This window comes from Anomalospiza imberbis, chromosome 5 (genome assembly GCF_031753505.1).
Source record: "Anomalospiza imberbis isolate Cuckoo-Finch-1a 21T00152 chromosome 5, ASM3175350v1, whole genome shotgun sequence".
Taxonomy (NCBI): Eukaryota; Metazoa; Chordata; class Aves; order Passeriformes; family Viduidae; genus Anomalospiza; species Anomalospiza imberbis.
In genome coordinates this window covers 833,628-857,232 of record NC_089685.1, presented here as the reverse complement: position 1 = coordinate 857,232, position 23,605 = coordinate 833,628, and the positions used below count along the sequence as shown (strand labels likewise).

Genomic DNA, 23,605 nt, shown 5'->3' with positions numbered 1-23,605 from the left:
TCGCCCCCTTCCCGGCTCCCAGCAGCTGCGGCGCTGGGAGAATTCCCAAGCCATGCATTTTTAATTCCCTAAGAAGCAGCAGCCATTTCAGCGCCCGCCCGGAGCGCGGCTTTGGCGGCGGCGAGCGGTGCCAGAGGCTCCCTGGATGTTCCCATGGCCTGGATGTCCTTCCCGAATTTCCGGGCTGGAGGTGGGCGCTGGCCCCGAGGAGGAAGGAAAAGGAGCGACCCCCGCCCCGTGTGGGGACGTTCAGGGCTGGTGGCGCTGAGGGGAGGGTGGGAATGAGCCGGGAGAGGGGTGGGAAAAGCGGAGGATCCCGCTGATCCAGGGTGGGAGAAGTGCAGGGAAAACCCCATGGATCCAGAGTGGGGAAAGTGCTGGAGAATCCTACTGATCTGGGGTGGGAAAAGTGGAAGATCCCACTGATCCAGAGTGGGATTGGTGCTGGAGAATCCCCCTTAACTCAGTGTGGGAAAAGTGGAGGATCCCGCTGATCCAGGGTGGGAGAAGTGCAGGGAAAACCCCATGGATCCAGAGTGGGAAAAGTGCTGGAGAATCCCATTGATCCAGAGTGGGAAAAGTGGAGGATCCCACTGATCTGGGGTGGGAAAAGTGGAGGATCCCACTGATCCAGAGTGGGATTGGTGCTGGAGAATCCCACTGATCTGGGGTGGGAAAAGCAGAGAATCCCATTGATCCAGGGTGGGAAAAGTGTGGGAAGAACCCCACTGATCCAGAATAGGATTAGTGCTGGAGGATCCCACTGATCTGGGGTGGGAAAAGTGCTGGAGAATCCCGCTGATCTGGGGTGGGAGAGGTGGAGGATCCCACTGATCTGGGGTGAGATTGGTGCCGGAGGATCCCATTGATCCATGATGGGAAAAGTGCGGGAAGAACCCCAGGATTGGTGCTGGAGAATCCCCCTTAACTCGGGGTGGGAAAAGTGGAGGATCCCACTGATCCAGGGTGGGAAAAGTGTGGGAAGAACCCCACTGATCCAGAATGGGATTAGTGCTGGAGGATCCCACTGATCTGGGGTGGAAAAGTGGAGGATCCCGCTGATCTGGGGTGGGAGAAGCATCTGTGGTTCCTGCTGAGCCAGATTCCTGCATCCTCCATCCCTCTCCCTGATCCCTGGGATGTTCCCTGGGGCTCTCACTGGGACAGCATGGGAAAAAGATGGGTTCCTGTGGCAGGAATTCTTGGGATAAGGATGGGTTTGTGTGTCAGGAATTCTCGGGATAAGGATGGGTTTGTGTGTCAGGAATTCTTGGGTAAGGATGGGTTTGTGTGGCAGGAATTCTTGGGATAAGGATGGGTTTGTGTGTCAGGAATTCTCGGGATAAGGATGGGTTCCTGTGGCAGGAATTCTTAGGATAAGGGTGGGTTCCTGTGGCAGGAATCCTCGGGATAAGGATGGGTTTGTGTGTCAGGAATTCTTAGGATAAGGATGGGTTTGTGTGTCAGGAATTCTCGGGATAAGGATGGGTTTGTGTGTCAGGAATTCTTGGGGTAAGGATGGGTTCCTGTGGCAGGAATTCTCAGGATAAGGATGGGTTTGTGTGTCAGGAATTCTCAGAGCACGGAATTTTGACTTCCTTGTGACACCAGAGGTGCCCTTCCCTGTCCTTGCTGTCCCTTTTCTGGGAATTCTCCCATTCCCGCCCTTCTGCCACCCCAGGTGCCCACGGATGCATTCCCAGCGTTCCCATTCCCGGGAATGCTCTGACGTGTCCCCTCTGTCCCCCCGCAGGTGGATGAGGAGGGAGTGCTGTGAGCCCGGCCCGTGACTCTCCTGCCAGGTGAGCCTTTCCCTGGGATCCAGCCGGGAATGCGGGCTGGGAATGGCCCTGCAGCCCCTGGAATGGCCTGGGATGGGGAATCCAGCCGGGAATGCAGGCTGGGAATGGCCCTGGGGTGGGACATCCAGCCGGGAATGGCCCTGGAATGGGGGATCCAGCCGGGAATGCGGGCTGGGAATGGCCCTGCAGCCCCTAGAATGGCCAGGGTTGGGGAATCCAGCCGGGAAACTCCGCTTGGGATCAGGGATGTGGAGATGAGGGCAGGAATGGGAATGGGAAAAGCTGGGAAAGGCTCAGACTGGTCCCTGCAGGCAGGAATGGGAATGGGAAAAGTTGGGAAAGGCTGGAAAAGATTGGCAGGGCTCAGAGCGGTCCCGGCTCAGGTGTGGAAAGTTGAGGGTGGGAATGGGAAAAGGCTGGAAAGGCTGGGAAAGTCTGGCAGGAATCAGAGCAGTCCCTGTGGGCAGGACTGGGAGTGGGAAAACCTGGGAAAGGCTGGGAAATACTGGGAAAGGCTGGGAAAGGCTGGGAAAACCAGAAAAACTGGGAAAGGTTGGGAAAGGCTGGGAAAAACTGGGAAAAGCTGGAAAAGACTGGGCTCAGAGCGGTCCCTGCAGGCAGGAACAGGAATGGGAAAAGGCTGGAAAAGTTGGGAAAAACTGGAAAAGGCTGGAAAAGACTGGCAGGGCTCAGAGTGGTCCCATTCCAGGAATGGGAAAAGGCTGGGGAAAATGGAAAAACTGGGAAAGGCTGGGAAAAACTGGCAGGGCTCAGAGCAGTCTCTGTGGGCAGGACAGGGAGTGGGAAAAGCTGGGAAAGGCTGGAAAAACTGGGAAAGGCTGTCAGGGCTCAGAGCGGTCCCTGCAGGCAGGAACGGGAATGGGAAAGGCTGGGAAAACTGGGAAGGGCTGGAAAGGCTCCCAGGAGCGGCTGTGGCTCCGGGATGTGCCGTCAGCAGGGAAATCCCATGGGAATGTGGCTGGGCAGATCCCCCCGCCGTCCTGGGGCTTCTCCCGGACCCTTTGGAAGCGCCGGCTGTGCTCGGCACTGGGATGGGGACAGGGAGGGGACAGGTGTCCCATGGAGGTGACAAAGGAGAAGTGTCCGGATCCTCCTGATCCAAACCTCCCTCCAAGGGCTTTTTCCTTAGGGATTTTCCCAGTCTCTGCCCCGACTTCTTCCTGTGGCCCTCAGAGCTCCTCTGTTCCTGGCAATGGTCCCGATCCTGATCCCAGTTCCAGTTCCAGTTCCAATCCCAATACCAATCTGGATCCCAATCCAGATCCCAATTCTGATCCCAATTCCAGTTCCAGTTCCAATCCCAATACCAATCTGGATCCCAATCCTAATCCCAATCCCAATCCCAAACTAGCTCCAGGCCCTGCTGCTGTTCCCACCCAGATCTGTTCCCGGTGCTGGGAATCATTGGGATTTGGGATTCCAGCTCCTGTCCCCGGGCTGATCCCATCCCATCCCATCCCATCCCAGGGATGAGCCGGAAATTCCCACAGGGACACCCCAGGAGCTCCCGGCCCCTTCCCTGCCCGTGCCAGGCTTTGGGATGAAATCCTGGGAACCGGGGATGAAACCAAGGAATGGGAATTCTGACAGAGCCCGGGGGCTTCTCCCAGCTCCAGCCTCATCCCAGAACCCCTGGAATGTGCTTCCAGTGCTTTATTCCCGGCCATTCCCGGCCATTCCCAACCATTCCAACCCATTCCCAACCCATTCCCAACCATTCCAGGCCATTCCCAAACCATTCCCAAACCATTCCCAGCCATTCAAAACCATTCCCAAAGCATTCCAAGCCATTCCCAAACCATTCCAGGCCATTCCAGGCCATTCCCAAACCATTCCGAACCATTCCAGTCCATTCCCAAACCATTCCCAGCCATTCCAAACCATTCCAAGCCCTGTTTTGCTGCTCCGGGTGCTGCAGGCGCTTCCCTGCCGGCTGTGGGAGGGAATGCGGGGAATGTGGGAAATGTGGGAGCTTTCCCAAGCTGTTCTCCCTCTGGAATGCGTCTGGAGTCTCCCGCTGGTGCCAGACTCGTGGCGGGGTGACAGCGCCACTCCTTGATTCCCTGGATTTCTCCCCAATTCCTGGGATTTTGCCCTGATTCCCAGAATCTCTCTGTGATTCCTCAGATTTCTCCCAGATTTCTGGGATTTTCTCCCGGTTCCCAGAATTTCTCAGTGATTCCTGGAATTTCTCTGTGATTCCCATAATTTCTCCTAGATTCCTGGGTTTTCTCTGTGATTCCTGGAATTTCTCAGTGATTCCCTGGATTTCTCTGTGATTGCTGAGATTTCTCCCAGATTCCCAGATTTTCTCCCCAATTCCCATAATTTCTCCCCAGTTCCTGGAATTTCTCCCTGACCCCTGGGATTTCTCCCTGATCCCCGGAATTTCTCCCCACTTCCCAGGATTTCTGTGTGATCCATGGGATTTCTCTGTGATTCCCAGAATTTCTTCCCAGTTCCTGGGATTTCTCCGTGATTCCTGGGATTTCTCTGTAATTCCTGGATTTCTCACTGATTCCGACGATTTCTCCTCGATTCCTGGGATTTTGCCCCACTTCCCGTAATTCCTCCCCGATTCCTGGAATTTCTCCGCGATTTCCGAAATCTCTCCAATAGCCAGAAATCCCCCCCGATTCCCAGAATTTCCCCGCCATTCCCGGGATCCCCCCGGCGTTTCCCGGGATGCCAGGTCGGGATTAGGGCCGCGGCCGCGCCGAGCAGATGGAGCGGGGCTGATCCCATTAGCGGGGCCGGCCGGGTGCGGGGGGGCCGCGCCGGCTCCCGGATTTCCCGGGATGTTTTTCCCGGCTGGAAAAGCCCGGATCCAGCTCCGGCCGGCTCCAACCCCTCGGGCAGCGCGGAATTCCCGGGAACAGGTGAGATCCGACTGCCGGGATCAGCTCTGGTGGGGGTGGCAGCGACGCTTCCGTGGAATTCCTGGAGATTCCCGGTTTTTTGGGGGGGTCAGTGCGGCGGTGGCAGCGGGGACAGGACTGTCCCCAGCAGGGCAGGGACACGGCGCGGGCCACCCCGGGCCTGGCAGTGCCACCGCCGAGCTCTGCTGGGTGGCACCAGCGGGATTTCCTGGGATGGGAGCGGGAATTGTGGGAGCTGCCAGGTGCTGCCCCCGTGTCCCTGGTGGCATTTGGGGGCTCTGGAATTGTCCCTGCGCGGCTCCGGGCCTGATCCACGGGAATGTTGGTGCTCCAGGCGGAGCTGCTGCGGGACAGGAGGGGCTGTCCCCATCCAGGGCATCTGGGATCTGTGGGATCTGTGGGATCCTGGAATGCTCCCGCCCTGGTAGGGATTTCCTGTGTCCCGTACAAGCACAGCTCTGTCCCCTCTGTCCCCTCTGTCCCCTCTGTCCCCCTGTCCCCTCTGTCCCCGTCCCCATTCCTGTCACCCCTGTCCCCCTGTCCCTCTGTCTCTGTCCCCATTCTTGTCCCGTTGTCCCCCTGTCTCTGTCCCTCTGTCTCCTCTGCCTGTGTCCCCCCTGTTGCTGTCCCCTCTGTCCCCATTCCTGTCCCCTCTGTCCCCATTCCTGTCCCCTCTGTCTATCCCCCTGTCCCCTCTGTCCCCGTCCCCATTCCTGTCCCCTCTGTCCCCATTCCTGTCCCCTCTGTCCATCCCCCTGTCCCCTCTGTCCCCATTCTTGTCCCCATTCCTGTCCTCTCTGTCCCTGTCCCTGTCCCCATTCCTGTTCCCTCTGTCCCCGTCCCCATTCCTGTCCCCTTTGTTGCTGTCCCGTCTGTCCCCATTCCTATCCCCATTCCTGTCCCCTCTGTCCCTGTCCCCATTCCTGTCCCCCTGTCCCCGTTCTCATTCCTGTCCCCTCTCTCTCTGTCCCTCTGTCCCCTCTGTCCCTCTGTCCCCTCTCTTTCTCTGTCCCTCTGTCCCCTCTCTTTCTCTGTCCCTCTGTCCCCTCTCTCTCTGTCCCTCTGTCCCCTCTCTCTCTGTCCCTCTGTCCCCTCTCTCTCTCTCTCTGTCCCTCTGTCCCCTCTCTCTCTCTCTGTCCCTCTGTCCCCTCTCTCTCTGTCCCTCTGTCCCCTCTCTCTCTGTCCCTCTGTCCCCTCTGTCCCTCTGTCCCCTCTCTTTCTCTGTCCCTCTGTCCCCTCTCTCTCTGTCCCTCTGTCCCCTCTCTCTCTGTCCCTCTGTCCCCTCTGTCCCTCTGTCCCCTCTCTCTCTCTCTGTCCCTCTGTCCCCTCTCTCTCTGTCCCTCTGTCCCCTCTCTTTCTCTGTCCCTCTGTCCCCTCTCTCTCTGTCCCCCTGTCCCCTCTCTCTCTCTGTCCCTCTGTCCCCTCTCTCTCTCTCTGTCCCTCTGTCCCCCCTCTCTCTCTGTCCCTCTGTCCCCTCTCTCTCTCTGTCCCCTCTGTCCCCTCTCTCTTTCTCTGTCCCTCTGTCCCCTCTCTCTCTCTGTCCCTCTGTCCCCTCTCTCTCTGTCCCTCTGTCCCCTCGGTCCCGCGGTGGCGCGGCGCGCGTGGCGCTGCGGTTTCCATGGCGACGGTGCCGGGAATGTTCCCATGGATACGGAGCGGGATGAGGGAACCGGGGGGACAGTCCCGGATCTGGGGGACATTCCCGACCCATTCCTGATCCAGAGGGACATTCCTGGGATGGGGGAGGTGACGGGGGAGGCCCCAAAATCTGTGTCCTGTCCCCAAAATCTGTGTCCTATACCCAAATCTGTCCTGTCCCCAAAATCAGTGTCTTGTCCCCAAATCTGTCCTGTCCCCAATCCTCTCTCCTGTCCCCAAAATCTGTGTCCTGTCCCCAAATCTGTGTCCTGTCCCCAGATCTCTGTTCTGTCCCCAAATCCCTCTCTAGTCCCTGGACCTCCCTCCTGTCCCCACACCTGTGCCCTGTCCCCAAAATCTGTGGCATGTCCCCAAATCTCTGCCCTGTCCCCAAATCTCTGCCCTGTCCCCAGATTCCTCTCTTGTCCCCAAATCTCCCTCCTGACCCCAGATCTGTCCTGTCCCCAAAATCTGTTTTGTCCCCACATCTCTGCCCTGTCCCCAGATTCCTCTCTTGTCCCCAAATCTCCCTCCTGTCCCCAAACCTGTGAGCTATCCCCAGAGCTCCCTCCTGTCCCCAAACCCTTCTCCAGGGGCTGGGTCCACTGGGAATTTTGGGATTTTGTGGCACCAAACTCTGGGATCATCCCAGAAGGGCCGGGCAGGGATGGGGCAGCTCTGGCAGGAAAATCGGGAATGTTCTCCCAGAACACATGAGCTCCGGGAAAATCGGGAATATTCTCCTGGAACACAGGAGCTTGGGAAAATCAGGAAAGTTCTCCTGGAACACAGGAGCTCAGGAAAATTGGGAATGCTCTCCTGGAACACAGGAGCTCCGGGCTGACCCAATTTTGGCTTCCAGCACCTGAAGGAGCTGCGGGAAACCGGGAGAGGGAAAAAATCCCTAAGGATGGAGGGACAGGACACAGGGAATGGCTCCCACTGCCAGAGGGCAGGGATGGATGGGATCTTGGGAATTAGGAATTCCTGGCTGGGCTGGAATTGCCAGAGCAGCTGGGGCTGCCCCTGCATCCCTGGAATGTCCAAGGCCAGGCTGGAGCAGCCCGGGATGGTGGGATTGGAATGGGATGGGATTTGAGGTCCCTTCCCACCCAAACCATTCCGGGATCAAGGGGGCTCAGAATCCATCCCGAGGCATTTTTACGGAAGTTGGGGATGGAAAAGGGAGGGGAGACCCTTCCTGGAGTCCCGAGATTCTCAGCGAAACCCCCGGATCCCAAAATTCCTTCCTGGAGCGGAGTAGGGGTGGGGCTGGATCCAATCCCAGTCTGGGAGAGATGGGAATGGAGGGGATTCCCTGGGAAAGGGAGATTGGGGTGGGATCTTGGGAATTAGGAATTCCTGGCTGGGCTGGAATTCCCAGAGCAGCTGGGGCTGCCCCTGGATCCCTTGGATGGAGTTTGGAGCAGCCCGGGACAGTGGCAGGTGTCCCCAGGTGGTGGCACTGGGTGATTGCTAATGTCCCATCCCAAATCATCCCGTCGTTCCCCAGTCCTATTCCAGAAATCTGGAGAATCCCAAAAAACTCCGCCCGGAATTCTTCCCACGGGATCGCTGAAAACCCCCCAGCCCGGCCCTGCTCAGGGGTGGCCCTGTCCCTGTGCCGGACATGTGGGGACACTGATGTCCCCAGGATGTCCCCCCTTGTCCCGCTGGTCCCAAAGGGGTTGGCGCTCGCCCTTTAACGCCTGGCCCCTCCGCGGTGTCCCAGTGCCCCTGGAAGAGCAGGAGAGGAAAAATCCATGGAATTACCCGGCAGGCGCTGGGGACACTGCGGGGACACTGCGGCCACCCGCGGGCGATCGATGCTCCCTGCGCTGTCCCCGTGTCCTGGCACGGGCGGGGACTCCGGGGGGGACAATCCTGATCCTGTCCCTGTCCCTGTCCCCTGTCCCTGTTCCTGTCCCTTCCCCTTCTGTCCTTTCTTCTGCTCTTGTCCCCTGTCCCCTTCCCTGTCCCTTCTCCTGCTCCTGTCCCGTCTTTCTGTCCCTTCCCCTTCCTCTGCTCCTGTCCCTGCTCCTGTCCCCTCTTTCTGTCCCTTCCACTCCCCCTGCTCCTGTCCCTGTCCCCTGTCCCCTCCTTCTGTCCCTGTCCCTTCCTCTCCTGTCCCTTCTCTTGCTCCTGTCCCTGTCCCTGTTCCCTGTCCCTGTCCCCGCGCTCTCCCCGCCCGGGTTTGTCCCCGAGCCCCCCCCGTGGTGACAAAGGACACGGTGGGGCTGGCCCGGGCCGCTCGGTGTCCCCGTCACGCGGCTTGGGGACAGCAGCGGTGACCTCCCCGTGCCCAGATAAGCGCGGGGACAGCCGGGCAGGGCTGGCACGGGGCTGGTGGCACCGCGCCAGGGACCGGCCCCGGTGGCACTGCCGGCCCCGCGGGGCTGGCACGGCGGGGACAGAGCAGGACAATCCCCGTGTCCCCGTGTCCCCATTCCCGAGGGCTCCGGGGTCACTCCGGAACGGCCCCGCCGGTGACAAACGGCACCGATTGTCCCCGGGCCCGGCCCGAGCGACATTCCTGAACCTTCCGGGAGGGACAGGATCCCTGATTCTCCCCAGGAGGGACTGGATCCCCGGTCCCTCCAGGGCAGGGACTGGATCCCTGATCCTCCCCAGGAGGGACTGGATCCCTGATCCCTCCAGGGCAGGGATTGGATCCCTGATCCCTCCAGGGCAGGGACTGGATCCCTGATCCTTCCAGGTTTCATTCCCCTGATCCTTCCAGGACCCCTGATCCAGGGGAGGGATTTTGTCATCCTGATCCTTCCACGTTCCCATATCCAGGTGAGCCTTTGGCTCCCTGGTTCTTCCAGGTTTGGTTCCCTTGATCCTTCCAGGTGATGGACTGGATCCCTGATCCTTCTAAGGCAGGGATTGGATCCCTGATCCAGGTGAGGGACTGGATCCCTGATCCTTCCAGACTCCCTGATATTTCCAGGAAAGGGATTGTGTCCAGATCCTTCCAGGGCAGGGATTGGATCCCTGATCCTTCCAGGATCCCTGATCCAGGCGAGGCTTTGGCAGCTGGAGCTTTGGCGGTTGGATCCGGCTCTGGAAGGGCAGGAATTGTTCAGGATCCCTGGAAGGGCGGGAATTGTTTGGGATCCGTGGAAGGGCAGGAATTGTTCAGGATCCCTGGAAGGGCAGGAATTGTTTGGGATCCATGGAAAGAAGGGCAGGGATTGTTCAGGATCCCTGGAAGGGCAGGAATTGATTGGGATCCGTGAACCCTCTCCGCTGTGGTTGGGCAGTGACAGTTCCAGGGCTGGAAAATCCCAGCTGGGATTTTCCCAGCTCTTCCTGGGCCCATTCCCAGCGATCCCAGCGATCCCAGCAGGACGCCAGGTGTCCCTTGGCCCTGTCATTCCCGGCTGTTTTTCCCAGGAAAAGCTCGGGAACGGCCTCACCTGGGCACACACCGAGCCAGGTGCTTCCAAAAAACCCTATTCCCAAAGGATCCTGGATTTTCTGGATCAGGATGTGGGCATGAGGAGGAGGCAGCAGCTTCCCAGCCCTCCCTGGGCTTGGGAAAACTGGGAAAGCTGGGAAAGGGAGAGAATTTAACCCTGATTCCACCAGGGAGAAATTCCAATTCCCAGGGAGAAATTCCAATCCCAGGGAGAAATTCCATTCCCTGGGAAAAGCTTCAATCCCAGGGAAAAATTCCAATTCCCAGGGAAGAGCTCCAATCCCAGGGAAAATCTCCAATCCAATTAAAAAAAAAAATCTCCCCAAAAAATCCCAAAAATCCTTTCCAGGTCTCCCCATCCCGCTGCCCTTTTCCCAGGGTTCTCCCAGCTAGATTCCCTCTGGAATTTTGCTCTGAATTTCTGTTCTCTCTGGAATTTCTGTTCCCTATGGAATTGCTGCTCCCAGCACTGGAATTTGGGAAAGGCCCTGGATTTATAATCCCAAAATAATGGGAGGAAGAGTGGGAAATCTGGGAATTCTGTTCCTGCAGGAAAAGGTGGGAGGGTGGCTCTGCTCTGACCTTCTTGGGAATGCTCAGAAATCCAAGGAAAGCTCAGAAATCCAAGGAAAGCTCAGAAATCCAAGGAAAACGCCACTGCAGGGAAAAAAAATATTGGAATATTTTTCAAGCACTCTTGGATGCTTTTCCAACTGTTTTTTTTTTTCCCCCTGCTGTTGGAATGAGATTCTTTGGGCAGTAATTCCTAAAATATTCCATGGATTCATTGGAAAAAAAAAAAAAAAGTGGATTTTTTTTTTTTAAATTTCGTGAGCAGAGAAGTCAGTTGTGGGAATGGAATTTGGGGAATTATTCCGCTGTGGATTTTTTTCCAACCTTTCCCAGTCGGGGCCTTAAAATTATTGAGGGAATTAATGAGGGAAAAAAAAAAAAAAAAAAAGGGAACAATCCCAGGGATCGCCATCTGGAGTGCTCAGTTTGTGGGATAACGAGGCAGAGAGAGGGGAAAAAATGGGAATAAATCAAATCCAGGTTTTGGGAAAGGGGGGAGGAGAATTTGGGATGGGGTCAGGGCCTGGATGCAAAGGGATCCAAAAGGATCCAAAGGGTTTTCCCATCTATCCCAGGCCACGGGGCAGGAGGATCCCGTGGTTTTCCCTGTTTATCTCGATTTTTCTCCTTCCCAAGTGCGTTTTGCCAGCTGGAATTTTGGGTTCTCCTGCTCTTTTTCCTCATCCCTCAGGGTGGGATCCCAAAGTTCCTTTGTGGGGTCCCTTTAGGGGATGGATCCTACAGGGAGAATTCCATGGAATTCCTGGGGAGATTCCAGGTTCAAAGTGGAGCTGATCCCAGAAAACTTGGGAATGGGCCCTGCTCAGGGAATTCCATGGAATTCCTGGAGAGATTCCATGCAGGAGCAGGGCTGGAGTCCCAAAATCCCTTTGTGGGCTCCCTTTAGAGACTGGATTCTACTGGGAGAATTCCATGGAATTCCTGAGGAGATTCCATGTGAAAAGTGGTGTTGATCCCAGAAAACTCCCGGGAACAGGCCCTGCTGGGGGAATTTTTGGGATCCAGGGGTCCCTTCCAGGGAATATCCGTTCCTGGGGTGACATTCCAGAGGGTCCCTGTGGGGGTGTCCCTGCAGTTCCTGGGGATCCCTTCCCAGGGGATGGACAATCCCTGCTGAGGGTGGGAATTCCAGGAGTCCCTTCCCAGATTTCTCCTGAGGAATGATCACTTTTTAGGGACAATCCCTGCTGGGGGGTGGTTTGTGGGATCCTGTGGGAATATCCATGGGGAGAGTGGGAATTCACTCCTGGACCTTTCCTGAGGAATGGCCCTTCCTGGGGACACTCCCAGCTGGGGATGGGAATTCCAGGAGTCTCTTCCCAGATTTCTTTATCCTTGGGAATGCCCTTCCTGAGGGTATTTCCAGAGGGTCCCTGAGGGAATGTGCATGTCCATCCTGGGGATCCTTTCCTAGGGGACGATCCCTGCTGGGAATGAGGGTTCCAGGAGTCCCTTCCCAGATTTCTCCTGAGAAATGGCCCTTCCTGGGGCGACATTCCAGAGGGTCCCTGTGGGGGTGTCCATGCACATCCTGGATCCCTTCTCAGGGGATGGATGATCCCTGCTGAGGGTGGGAATTCCAGGAGTCCCTTCCCAGATTTCTCCGGGGAACGGCCAGGAGAAGGAACGGCCCTTCCTGGGGGGACATTCCGGAGTGTCCCTGTGGGGGTGTCCCTGTCCATCCCGGGGGTCCCTTCCCAGATTTCCCCATCCTTCGGGAGCGCCGCTTCCTGCGGACTCTCTCCCACGCGGCTCTGCCGCTTCCAGGGCTCCCTGCCGGCGCTCCGGGATGCCTCTCCCGGGGCTGTCCCGCCGTGCCGCTGACCCCTCGCTTCCCCCCGCAGGGCCCCGGGCGGGCGCTGAGCGCGGCCCCGGCGCGGTGCGGAGCCCGGTGCGGGAGCGGAGCGGGCGCGGGCCGCCCGCCGCGGCGCACGGAGCATGCCTCTGAGCCCCGCGGGCAGCAAGCATGAGAGCCCCGAGTCGCCGCCGCCGGAGCCGCCGCCGGAGCGCCAGCCCCGCTCCGCCGTCAGCAGCGGGGAGCCGAGCCCCGGCCTGCGGGAGGAGCCGCGCCTGGAGCCGGCCCGGGGCCCCGGCGGGCCCCGCTCGCCCAAGCTGGCGGCCCCGGCGCGCATGGAGGAGCCCGCGCCCGGCGCCATCGTGGTGCGCATCGGCATCCCCGACCTGCAGCAGACGGTGAGTGCGGAGGGAGGCACCGGGGACACCGGGAGGGAGGGAGGGAGGGAGCCCCGAGCGGCCGCCGCCGCGCCGGGACCGCCGCCGAGGCGGGATGCGCAGCGGGAGCCGCACCGGGAGCGCCACCGCGAGCCCCCCGCGCCGGGATGCGCAGCTCAGAGCGGCCCCGATCCGCACCCAGAGCAGCCCTCACCCTCACTCGCATCGGGCCCGATCCGCGCCCGGATCCGCGCCCGGACCGGCCCCGAACCTCGCTCAGACCGGCTCCGACCCGCACCCTGATCTGCACCCGCTCCGGCGCCGCACCGGCACTGGCCGCGATCCGCATCCCGCCCGCTCCCGGCCCCGCTGCCGCCCCGGCAGCACCGGCAAACTTCTCCCCGCCGCGGGCCCGGCTGCTCGGGTCACATTGCCCGGGTCCCCACTGCCCGCTCCTCGGTGCTCCGGTCCTCCGCTGTCCCCATCCCGTGTCCCCCCGCTCCCGCAGTGCCCGGTGGCAGCGCTGCCATCCCGGGTGCCGCGGTGCGGCCGCAGAGCGGGACCGCTCCCCGCTCCAGGGGTCCGCACCCAGCGGGAGCGGTCTGGGACCGGGATTGTGATCAACTCCGGGACCGGGATTGGGACCAGCTCCAGAACCGGGATTGGGACTGGGAACGGGACTGGGACAGGGACCAAGCTGGGAATGGGCAGTGAGGGCAGCTCCGGGACTGGCCTGGAACCGGGAGCAGCTCCGAGATCGGGATTGGGACTGGGACTGGGATTGGCATCGGCACCAGGACTGGGACTGGGGCCGGGCTGTGGGGCCATGGCACTGGTGTGTGATGGTCACTCGTGTCCAGGGTGCTGGGTGCTCCACTGGACAGTGGTGGTGTGGTGGACCCTGGAATGGTGTGGAGGGGTGGACACTGGAATGGTGTGGAGGGGTGGACACTGGAATGGTGTGGAGGGGTGGACACTGGAATGGTGTGGGAGGGGTGGACACTGGAATGGTGTGGGGTGATGGACACTGGAATGGTGTGGGAGGGGTGGACACTGGAATGGTGTGGGAGGGGTGGACACTGGAATGGTGTGGAGAGGTGGACACTGGAATGGTGTGGGGGTGATGGACACTGGAATGGTGTGGGGGAGTGGACACTGGAATGGTGTGGAGAGGTGGACACTGGAATGGTGTGGGGGTGATGGACACTGGAATGGTGTGGGGGTGATGGACACTGGAATGGTGTGGAGAGGTGGACACTGGAATGGTGTGGCGGGGTGAACACTGGAATGGTGTGGGGGAGTGGACACTGGAATGGGGGGGTCATGTGCCAGTGCCATTGGTGGGATGTGCTGGAATGACCCCAGGGGTGACCCAGGAGTGACCCCAGGAGTGTCCCCAGGACCCAGGAGTGACCCTGGGGCTGACCCCAGGAGTGACCCCAGGGGTGACCCAGGAGGGCACAGCCCCGGTGAGGGCTCAGCCGGGCACAGGGAACTGGGAACCCGGAATTCCCTGGAACTGGGGGATTTGTAGGGGAATGCAAAGCAGGAAAAGCTGGATGACTGTGGTGATGGGGTAATTAACAGCCTTCATTAGGGGAGTGGGCAAATGGAGGTGACAGAGAGGTGACAAGGGTGAGGTGACAGACTTGGGGCAAGCAGAGGGCACTGAGGGCGGTCAGAGCCTCTTTGAGAGGAAAAATTCCCTTTTGGGGCCTGGCGTGGGGTCCCCACGGGGACAGCGGGGTGGTGGCACTGGGGACACAGGGCTGGCAGAGACCGGTGGCACTGGGGACACCGAGCCTGTGGTCAGTGGCACTGGGGACACTGAGCCTGTGTTTTGTGGCACTGGGGACACTGGGTCTGTGGTCAGTGGCACTGGGCACACAGGGCTGGCCGAGACCGGTGGCACTGGGGACACAGGGCCTGTGGTGGCACTGGGGACACTGAGCTGTGTCTGGTGACACTGGGGACACTAAGCCTGTGGCTGGTGGCACTGGGGACACAGGGCTGGCAGAGACCGGTGGCACTGGGGACACAGGGCCTGTGGTGGCACTGGAGACACTGAAGCTGTGGCTGGTGGCACTGGGGACACTAAGCCTGTGGCTGGTGGCACTGGGGACACAGGGCTGGCAGAGACCGGTGGCACTGGGGACACAGGGCCTGTGGTGGCACTGGAGACACTGAAGCTGTGGCTGGTGGCACTGGGGACACCAAGCCTGTGGCCAGTGACACTGGGGACACTGAGCTTGTGGCTGGTGGCACTGGGGACACAGGGCTGGCAGAGACTGGTGGCACTGGGGACACAGGGCCTGTGGTCAGTGGCACTGGGGACACAGGGCTGGCAGAGACTGGTGGCACTGGGGACACAGGGCCTGTGGTGGCACTGGGGACACCGAGCTGTGTCTGGTGGCACTGGGGACACCGAGCCTGTGGCCAGTGGCACTGGGGACACAGGGCTGGCAGAGGCTGGTGGCCCTGGGGACACCGAGCCGTGCCTGGTGGCACTGGGGACACAGGGCCTCTGGTGGCACTGGGGACACTGAAGCTGTGGCTGGTGGCACTGGGGACACAGGGCTGGCAGAGACTGGTGGCACTGGGGACACCAAGCCTGTGGCCAGTGACACTGGGGACACTGAGCTTGTGGCTGGTGGCACTGGGGACACAGGGCTGGCAGAGACTGGTGGCACTGGGGACACCGAGCCTGTGGTCAGTGGCACTGGGGACACAGGGCTGGCAGAGACTGGTGGCACTGGGGACACAGGGCCTGTGGTGGCACTGGGGACACAGGGCCTGTGGTGGCACTGGGGACACTGAGCTGGCCGAGGGCCTTCCCTGAGGTGCCTCTGGATCTCTGGACATGGCCCTGGATCCTCATCCCAGAGATTCCTCTGGAGCCCTGGATCCACGGCCAACGGCTCTTCCATAAAAACTGCTTGGAGATGGGAATTCTTTGGGATCACCGGCATGTGAATTCTTTGGGATCACCGGCATGTGAATTCTTTGGGATCACCGGGATGGGAATTCTTTGGGATCATCAGCATGTGAATTCTTTGGGATCACCGGGATGAGAATTCTTTGGGATCATCAGTTTTTCAGCCCCAAGTCCAGCTCCATCCCAGCATTCCCGAGGTCAGGAATTCCATAAAGCTCAAATTACGGAATTCCCATCTTTCCTCTGGGAGCCTCCAGGTGGGATTTGAAAATCCCGGGAAGTTTTCCAGCCCTCCTGGAATTGTCTCCATCCCTCTTTGAGGATCCCAACTCCGCTGGGTTTGCTCATCCCAAATCCTTGGAATTCCCTGGAAGTGCTGGAATTCCCAGGGGCAAATATTCCCCCAGTTTCCCTGGGAATAAAGGGCCTTTTCCGTCTGCACCTCCCACTTTTTGTCACCTGCACCTGAGCCAGGGAAGAGGGATTAAATTACCCACACCTGGAAAATCCTGGGAAAGCTCCTGGTGGGTGCTGGAGCTGCTCCAGGGAGCTGCAATTCCCAAAACCTCTGGAATTTCTCCCATCCCTCATCATTCCAGAGCTCCGGAAAAGTTTGGATGATGCTGGCAGGTCCCGGAGCTCTGGAAAATTTGGGACAATGCCCTCGGGTCGGTGCTGGGAATGTTGGGATTATTTTGTGCAGAGCCAAGTGTTGGACTTGGAGATCCTGGCGGTGGGGGTGGGGCGGGGGGTGGGGGGGGGCGGGTTCCAGCTTGGAATGTTCTGGAATTCCTTGGGAATGGGGAAGTTTTGCAGGGAATGGGGCTGAGGAAAATGAGGATTTTTTGGGGTCTTTCCTCCTCTTTTCTCCTTCCCTTTCCTTCCCAAGTGTCCTGTGGGGTGATGGGATCCCAATTCCCGGTTCTCCCACTTGGATTGTGGATGCAGGAGGTTGGGAATGTCCTGAGGTGTCCGGGAGGTCTGGAATATCCTGGAGTGTCCAGGGGATCTGGAATGTCCTGGAATGTCCTGAGGTGTCCGATCAGGGAGACTGGAATGTCCTGAGGTGTCCAGGGGTTCTGGAATATCCTGGGATGTCTGAGCAGGTCTGGAATGTCATGGAATGTACTGAGGTGTCCAGGGGATCTGGAATATTCTGGGATGTCCTGGGGTCTCCAGGTGGAAGGTCTGGACTTTCCTGGGATGTCCAAGCAGGTCTGGAAGGTCTTGGAGTGTCCAGAAGGTTGGGAAGCCGGGGATGTCCCACTGATCCTGTTACAGCATTCCAGGGAATCCATGGAATGTCCCACTGATCCTGTTACAGCACTCCAGGGAATCCATGGAATGTCCCACTGATCCCAGTGCAGCATTCCAGGGAATCCAGCTGTGATCGAGGATCCGGGCTCAGCCTGGAGCTCCAGGTGTTTCCCATCCTGGAGCTTTTCCATAGGGCAGTGAGCTGACTTCCTTGGATACCCTGAGCTCCGGAGATTTCCAGTTTTGGAATTTGAGAACCTGGATTGCTCCCCGAGCTGGGAACGTGATCCTGGCAAAAGGGGGATGCCGAAATCCCTGAGGATCCTTTGGATCCTGCTGGAGATTCCCCGTCCCGTCCCGGAGCCGCAGATCCTTCGGGAAGAACCGCTCCCGCCTCCGGCTGCTCCGTGGGAAGGGTGGTGGAGACCCGGGATAAAATTATCCCAACCTCCCACGGGGTCCGGGAGCTGGGAGCCGGATTTTAAGGAGACAAGAACATGCCCAAGCTGGGGTTGGTTCCTCTGGAACAATTTATGGATCCTGTGTGTTAAATCCCATGGGAAAAACCATTCCCTAAATTTGGCGGGAGTGCTTTGGGAGCAGCCTCCTGGTTTGGTAGGAAAAACTGGCAAATCCAGGAAAAATCCCAGGAATGCGCAGAGTTTTCCTCTCTGTCAGCAGTGCTGGAATCCTGGAGGTGCCAGAGCAAACCTTGGGATCGTCCCATGGGAATGGGCTCTGTGGGGGCCGGCTGTGGTTCCAAAGGTTTTCCTATTCGTTTTTCCTCTGCTAGTGGGGGAAAACTCATTCCAAGGAATCACAGGCTTGGTGCATCCCAGAAAAACCGGGATGTGGAGAGGAGGGAGGCTCCTGCACCCTCGGGAAGCTGCCAGCATTCCTGGACTGGAATTTATGGGAACAGCTGGGAAAGTTCAGGGATGTGCAGCCAAGGAGGAATATTCTGGAATTTTCCAAAGATTTTCCTTCCCCATTTTGTGCTGCCAACTCTTCCTCTTCCCTTTTAAATCATGGAAAAGCTGGAATTCAAATAAAATCCCAGCTGGATTTATCTGGGAGCAGCTCCTGGCATTGGATGGCCCAGGAGTGTCCAGCTGGAATTCCAGAGGTTTTTCCTGATGTTTTCCAGGATCTGTTGGGAGCTCCCACCCCAATCCCTCAATCCTTGGAATGCTGGAGTGGGAATTCCCACATTTTGTCCCTTCCGAGGCAGTTTTTAACCAGGAGCATCCCAGTTTTCCTCTGGCTTTGCCAAGGAGATTCCTCGGTGTTCCAAGGCTGGGCAGGAATGGGAATTCTGGTTGGGAATTCCTTTGGGATGAGGAAGAGGATGCTCCTGCCCCTCCCATGTGGCTGATTCCTGGGAAGGGATGGGAGAACAGGGAAATGGCAGGAATGAGGATGAATATCCCACAGGAACGTGGATTCCAAAGGATGGGAACTTTTCCCACTGGAAAAGGGAGGGATGAGAGTGGAAATCCCAGTGTGGGAATGTGGATTCCAAGGGAAGGGAAAACCTAGAAAAGGGAGGGATGAGAGTGGGAATGTGGATTCCAAGGGAAGGGAGAACATGGAAAAGTGAGGGATGAGGAATCGCTCCTCTTCCCACCAATTCCCTGCCTCCATCCCAAGGCTTTTCCACTCCCTGTTTTCCCAGTACTTAGATCCCAAAATCCACGTAGATCCCGAAATTCCTCTCTCCATTCTCCACTGTCTCAGCCATGAGAACACCGAAAGAAAAAAAGGGAAAATCGGGAGAATTCGGTTCCCTGTTCCTGCAAAGGGAAAATCGGGATGTTGGGAATGGCCCCAAACCTTCGATCCTTCCCTGCCTTCGCACTGCGGCAAAATCCCTTGGATGCCGAGAATTCCAATGGAATTTTCCCCCCTTTTAGGGCAGAATCAAAGCGCTTCCAAGCAGGCCAGGAGCTGCTTTTTGCCTGGAGCTTCCCATTGTTTTTCCATGGAAATGCGGCGCCTTTCAGATCCGCCGGATCGTGCTCCGTGAATGGAGCAGCTGCTCCGCTTTTTTTCCCTCTTCCCCATTTCCATTTTCCCCATCCCCGTTCCTGCAGGTGCTGCCTGTGGATTTTTCCAGGCTTTTTGTGGCTTTTTTTTTTTTTGGGAGCTGTTTTCCTGAGGCAGCCGTTGGAGCACCCGGAGGGAGGATCCGGATGGAGTGGAGTGAGAGCGTCCCAAAAACCAGTGGGAATCAAATGAGTGATTCCCAAAAATACCCTGGAAGGATTCAGGTGCTTTAGCCATAAATCCCAGGATCCCTGAGCTTAGAATCCCAAGAATTCCAATATCAAATCCAAGCTGGGCCTGATCCCAGTCCCAGAGCCCTGAGAGCCACATTCAGGAATTCCTTGGATTCCTCCATGGATTGCCACCCTGGATTTCAAGCCCCATCCCAGCTTTTCCAGGCCCATCCTGGTTTTTCCAGCCCTATTCCAGCTTTTCCAGGCCCTGATCCAGAGGAAACTTTGGAAAGCTGCAGTTCCACCACATTTAAGTGGCTTTTCCAACCCCAAATCCAAACAATTCCATGGAAATAAACCCCATTTATCCCAAACAGTTCCCCCCAGCACATTCCAGAGGAGGCCGAGCAACAGAACCTCCCAAAACATTCCGGCACAACCCCAAATCCCAGGAATTGCCCCAGGGGCAAAGTCGCCCTCCATGAGCTCAATCAAACAAAGTGGATTGATTGGAATCCGATCAATCCCCGATTTTATCCAGGAGAAATCTGCCGGCAGCAAAATCCGCCTGCAAACAGCCGGGGCTGCTGCGCATTCCCCATCCACGGCTTTTTCCAAGGAAAATCCGACTCGGATCAACCCATGACCAGCACATTTGTGATTTAATAAATTTAAAAGATTTTACGACCAAAATTCCCTTTTTTTTTCCCCTCCCAAGGGGATTTTCTGGAACTGGATGCATCCATTGAAGCAATTTTCATGGAAAACGTCAATCCCATCTTTTCATTTTCCACCCTTTTTTTTTTCGGGAAGAGCACATTCTGTGCTTAATAAAGAGGAATTTTGAGTCGTTTGAGGCAAGGAAAAATTGGCATGAAAAGAAAATTAGTTGAGCCCTTGGAAATATTCCTAAAAACAAAATCGGGAATAACAGCTCTGAATTCCATCTGCTGGATTCCTTGGGAATGTGGGAGCAACCAAAGAGCTCCAGCACCCACCAGGAAAATAAAAAAAAAAAAAAAAAAGGATTTTTTTTCCCAAGTTTTCCTTAAATTGAGGGTTTCTTGTGGCCATCAAAATCTTAGGGTTGGGGGCTCTCAAATTCTGGGAATTGCCTGAAATGGCAGGAAGGGGGAAGGAAAAAGAACTCTTGGAAGGGTTCACAGCTTCCATTGGGAAGGGAATTCCTGCCCTGATTCCCACTGAGGATCCGCAAGTTCCGGGAATGCCCTGAAGGGGCTGGAAAATACCACAGATCTTGCTGGGAATCCCAAGAATTCCAGGATTCCCTCATTCCCTTGGGATGCAGATGGGATTCCCACTGGAGAGTGGGAATTATAACATTTAAGGAATGCCACGGGATCGGGTCTGGAAACCCCATGGATACAAAAGGGACAAAGAAAGGCCTGAATTCCATGTTCATGGCCAGTTTGTCCTGGCAGGAAATAATGGAAAAGGGGATGGAATTCATGAGAGAATTAAGGAATGCCCAGGATCCAGAGCGGGAAAGAAGCAATAGGAGAAAGTTTTGCACATTCCATGGGGAAGTTCTGGATTTTTCGGGATAAGGAAGGGCTGGAGCATGGCCAGGGAAGAGAACAGAGCTGGGAAAGGGCTGGAAAACTCCAGAGGGATTCAGAAAAACTCCAGAGGGATTTGGGCTGGAAAACTCCAGAGGGATTGGAAAAACTCCAGAGGGATTTTGGAAAGGCTGGAAAACTTCAGAGGGGTTTGGGATTTGGGCTGGAAAACTCCAGAGGGATTTGGGGTTTGGGCTGGAAAACTCTGGAGGGATTTGGGAAAAGCTGGAAAACTCTGGAGGGATTTGGGAAAGGTCTGGAAAACTCCGGAGGGGTTTGGGATTTGGGCTGGAAAACTCCAGAGGAATTTGAAATTTGGGATTTGGGTTCAGCGTGGCACAGAGGCGGCTCCGGGGCTCCTTTGGGACGGGCTCTGGCTCATCCCGGGATTCTCAGGGAAGCTTCTGGAAGCCCTGGGCTGGCCCTGGGGCTCCTTCATTCCCGAGGGATTTCCCTTCGCTTCCCAGATTTCCATCGGGCCTGGGCAGGGCTCCAGGCCGGGCCGGGCCATGCCGGGCGCTCGCGGATCTGGGATTTCCCGGCTTTGGCTTTTCCTCCTCCAAAGGGCAATTCCTTTTGTTTCTGGTGGAATCTCAGCTCCAGGCGCCGCGGCCGCTGCTCTGGGAGCTGATGCTCGATGTTGGGCTGGGAAGTGGCAGAGGTTGGATGGGGGAGAGGGGCCGGGATTTGGGGATTTGGGGATTTGGGAATGAGGAGAGCCCGCGGCTCCATGGGAAGGACTCAGCTGGAAGTGAGAGGGATGAGGGAAAACTTGGGATAAGGGAGGTGGGAAGGATTGAATGGATGGATTTTCCTCAGGCTGGATTGTCCCAGCGGGAATTTCTCCCATTTTTCGGAGCTTTGGCAGGTCTGGGTGGATCCTCGGGATCCATTCCGGGAGCTGAATATTTGGGATGGACCCGGGGTAGAATTCACGGATCCGGGGAATGGAAACGCTTGGAAAACTTCCTGGGCTGTGCCTGTGAGATCTCCTGGATCCCGGGGATCCTCGGGATGGGCTGGGAGGTCCTTCCCAGGCAGGCCCCGCCAGGACTGGGGAGTTGTGGAATCCTTGCCCATGGAATGCTGGCAGTGCCTCGGGAAGGGCCCCAGAGCTCCCCTGGGCTGGGCAGGGGCTGCCGGGGATGTGTGCAGGGAGAGCCCGGGAAAAGCGGGATCTGCCCCGGGATCGGGGCCAGGGCAGCTCTGCTGGCATTGGGGCAGGGATCGGGAATGTCCTCCTGGCTCTGCCCAGCTCCTGCCAGGAGCCAGCGGGGATCGGGATCTGCTCCAGGGAATGAGCCCCGGGAAAAGAGGCAGCGGCCTCAGCCTGGGCCAGGGCAGGCTCAGCTCGGAGATTTGGGATCATTTTCCATGGAAAGGGGGTCAGGCCTTGGCAGGGGCTGCCCGGGGAGCTTTGGAGTGCCCATCCCTGGAGGTGTCCAAGGAATTCCTGGCGGTGGCACTCGGGGCTCTGGTGGGGATCGGGCCCAGCTGGGACTCGGTGCCCTTGGAATTCTTTCCAACCCCACTGATCCCAGAATTCCAGGATTCTCCAAGAGCACCACAGCTGCTGGAATCTCTGGAGTTTCTCCCACTTTTTTATGGGATTAATTCTGGCATCGCTGCTCCGAGGGAAGCTGAGCTGGAGCTGGATCTACCTCATTCCTCTCCCCTTTTCCTTGGATTTTCCTCCACTTTTTCCTTCTTTTTCTCCCCCCAACCCCTGCTATTCCTGGGAAATCTGTTTGGAATTTTCTGTCTCATGGAAGCTATTCCCAGGCCAAGTCTTCCCTCCTCTGCTGAGTTGGAATTTTGGGAATTTTGACGAAACCCAAGGAATTTTTGCTGAGTCTCCTCTGATTTCCTTGGAATATTTTATGGAATATTTCTCTCTGGGATCTGCTCCAGGATTTCACATCCTGCTTATTTCAAATTCCATCTTTTTTAAATTGGATTCTCCCTAATTTTTGATTTCTTTGCTTAATCCCAGATCCCATTCCACCTCGTTCCCACATTTTTTATTATCCCTTTTCCAGCTTTTTCCACAGTGATATCCGTGAAAATTTTAATTAATTAATTCAAACTGCCCTCTAAAAAGGTTTAATTAAACCTCATCCATTCCCATGCTCTGGGAATTTTGCTTTTCCATGGCAAAATTCCTTCAGCTGGGCTGTTAAAACTCATTTTTCTGGATGATCCCGGTTGGAATCCAACATTCCAGAGCTGCTTTTGTCACGGATCTTCAATTATCCCGACATTCACGGGTCATTGACTAATTAATTAATTATGGTTGATTAATTAGCCAATCAAATCCTCCCTCCTGCTCCCATTGGGGATTGATGGAAATTAAGGCTTTTTTTTTTTATCCCGGTTTTTTACGGGATGAGGGAAGCCAGGAGCGAGGAGCAGGAGAAGGAATGAACTTGTCCTTGGGAATGATGGATTTCTTTTTTCCCTGGAAAATGATTTCTGGGAGGTTTTATCAGGAATTCAGGAAAATTTGGGTGGGAAAAGTCCATAAAGAGCCTCAGATTCCAAAGGGGATCCAGGATGATCCAAGCTCACCCAGCCCCACCAGGAATTGGATAAAAATTCCCTAAAAAATTAAAAAATGAGGAATTATCCAAACCCACTTCTATTAATTAGTGATAAATAAATATTTACTGATTAATAATTTATTTATTAATCCTTTATTAATTACTATTTCCTGCCCAATTCCTCCTTTTCCCTCTCTTCCCATTAAATCCCCCTTGGAATGTCATAGGATTCAAATCCCGATTTGATTTTGCATTAAGCAAAATCCTATCATTTATTATTCTGCTTTCCCAAGGTTAATTCCCGTTTTTCCAACAAAAAGTTGGAATTTTTATCCGCACCATTTTCAATCCACGTTTTCCCAGATTTTTTTTGCACAGATGCGTCAAATCCTTGTTTTTTCTTGGCTGGTTCGGAGTTTTCCCAACATTTTTTTTTTTGGTGCTGTCGCATCCTAAATAATCAGATCCTTGTTTTTTGTGGGAAGCAGGAGAGAAAATTCCATAGGAATGTGTGGGATTCCAATTCAAGCTCAGAATTAGCGGA

General features: G+C 56.6%; 1 protein-coding gene across 1 annotated transcript in view; it reads left to right on the top strand.

Annotated features, from left to right (window-relative positions):
* The first annotated feature begins 1,691 nt into the window (after window positions 1-1,691).
* SHANK3 (SH3 and multiple ankyrin repeat domains 3) overlaps window positions 1,692-23,605 on the top strand; it is a 133,321-nt gene continuing 111,407 nt past the window's right edge. Inside the window, 2 exon segments of the mRNA XM_068189315.1 lie at window positions 1,692-1,802; window positions 12,203-12,551. Of these exon segments, the coding sequence (XP_068045416.1) occupies window positions 12,297-12,551 (255 nt within the window). The 5' untranslated portion in view covers window positions 1,692-1,802; window positions 12,203-12,296.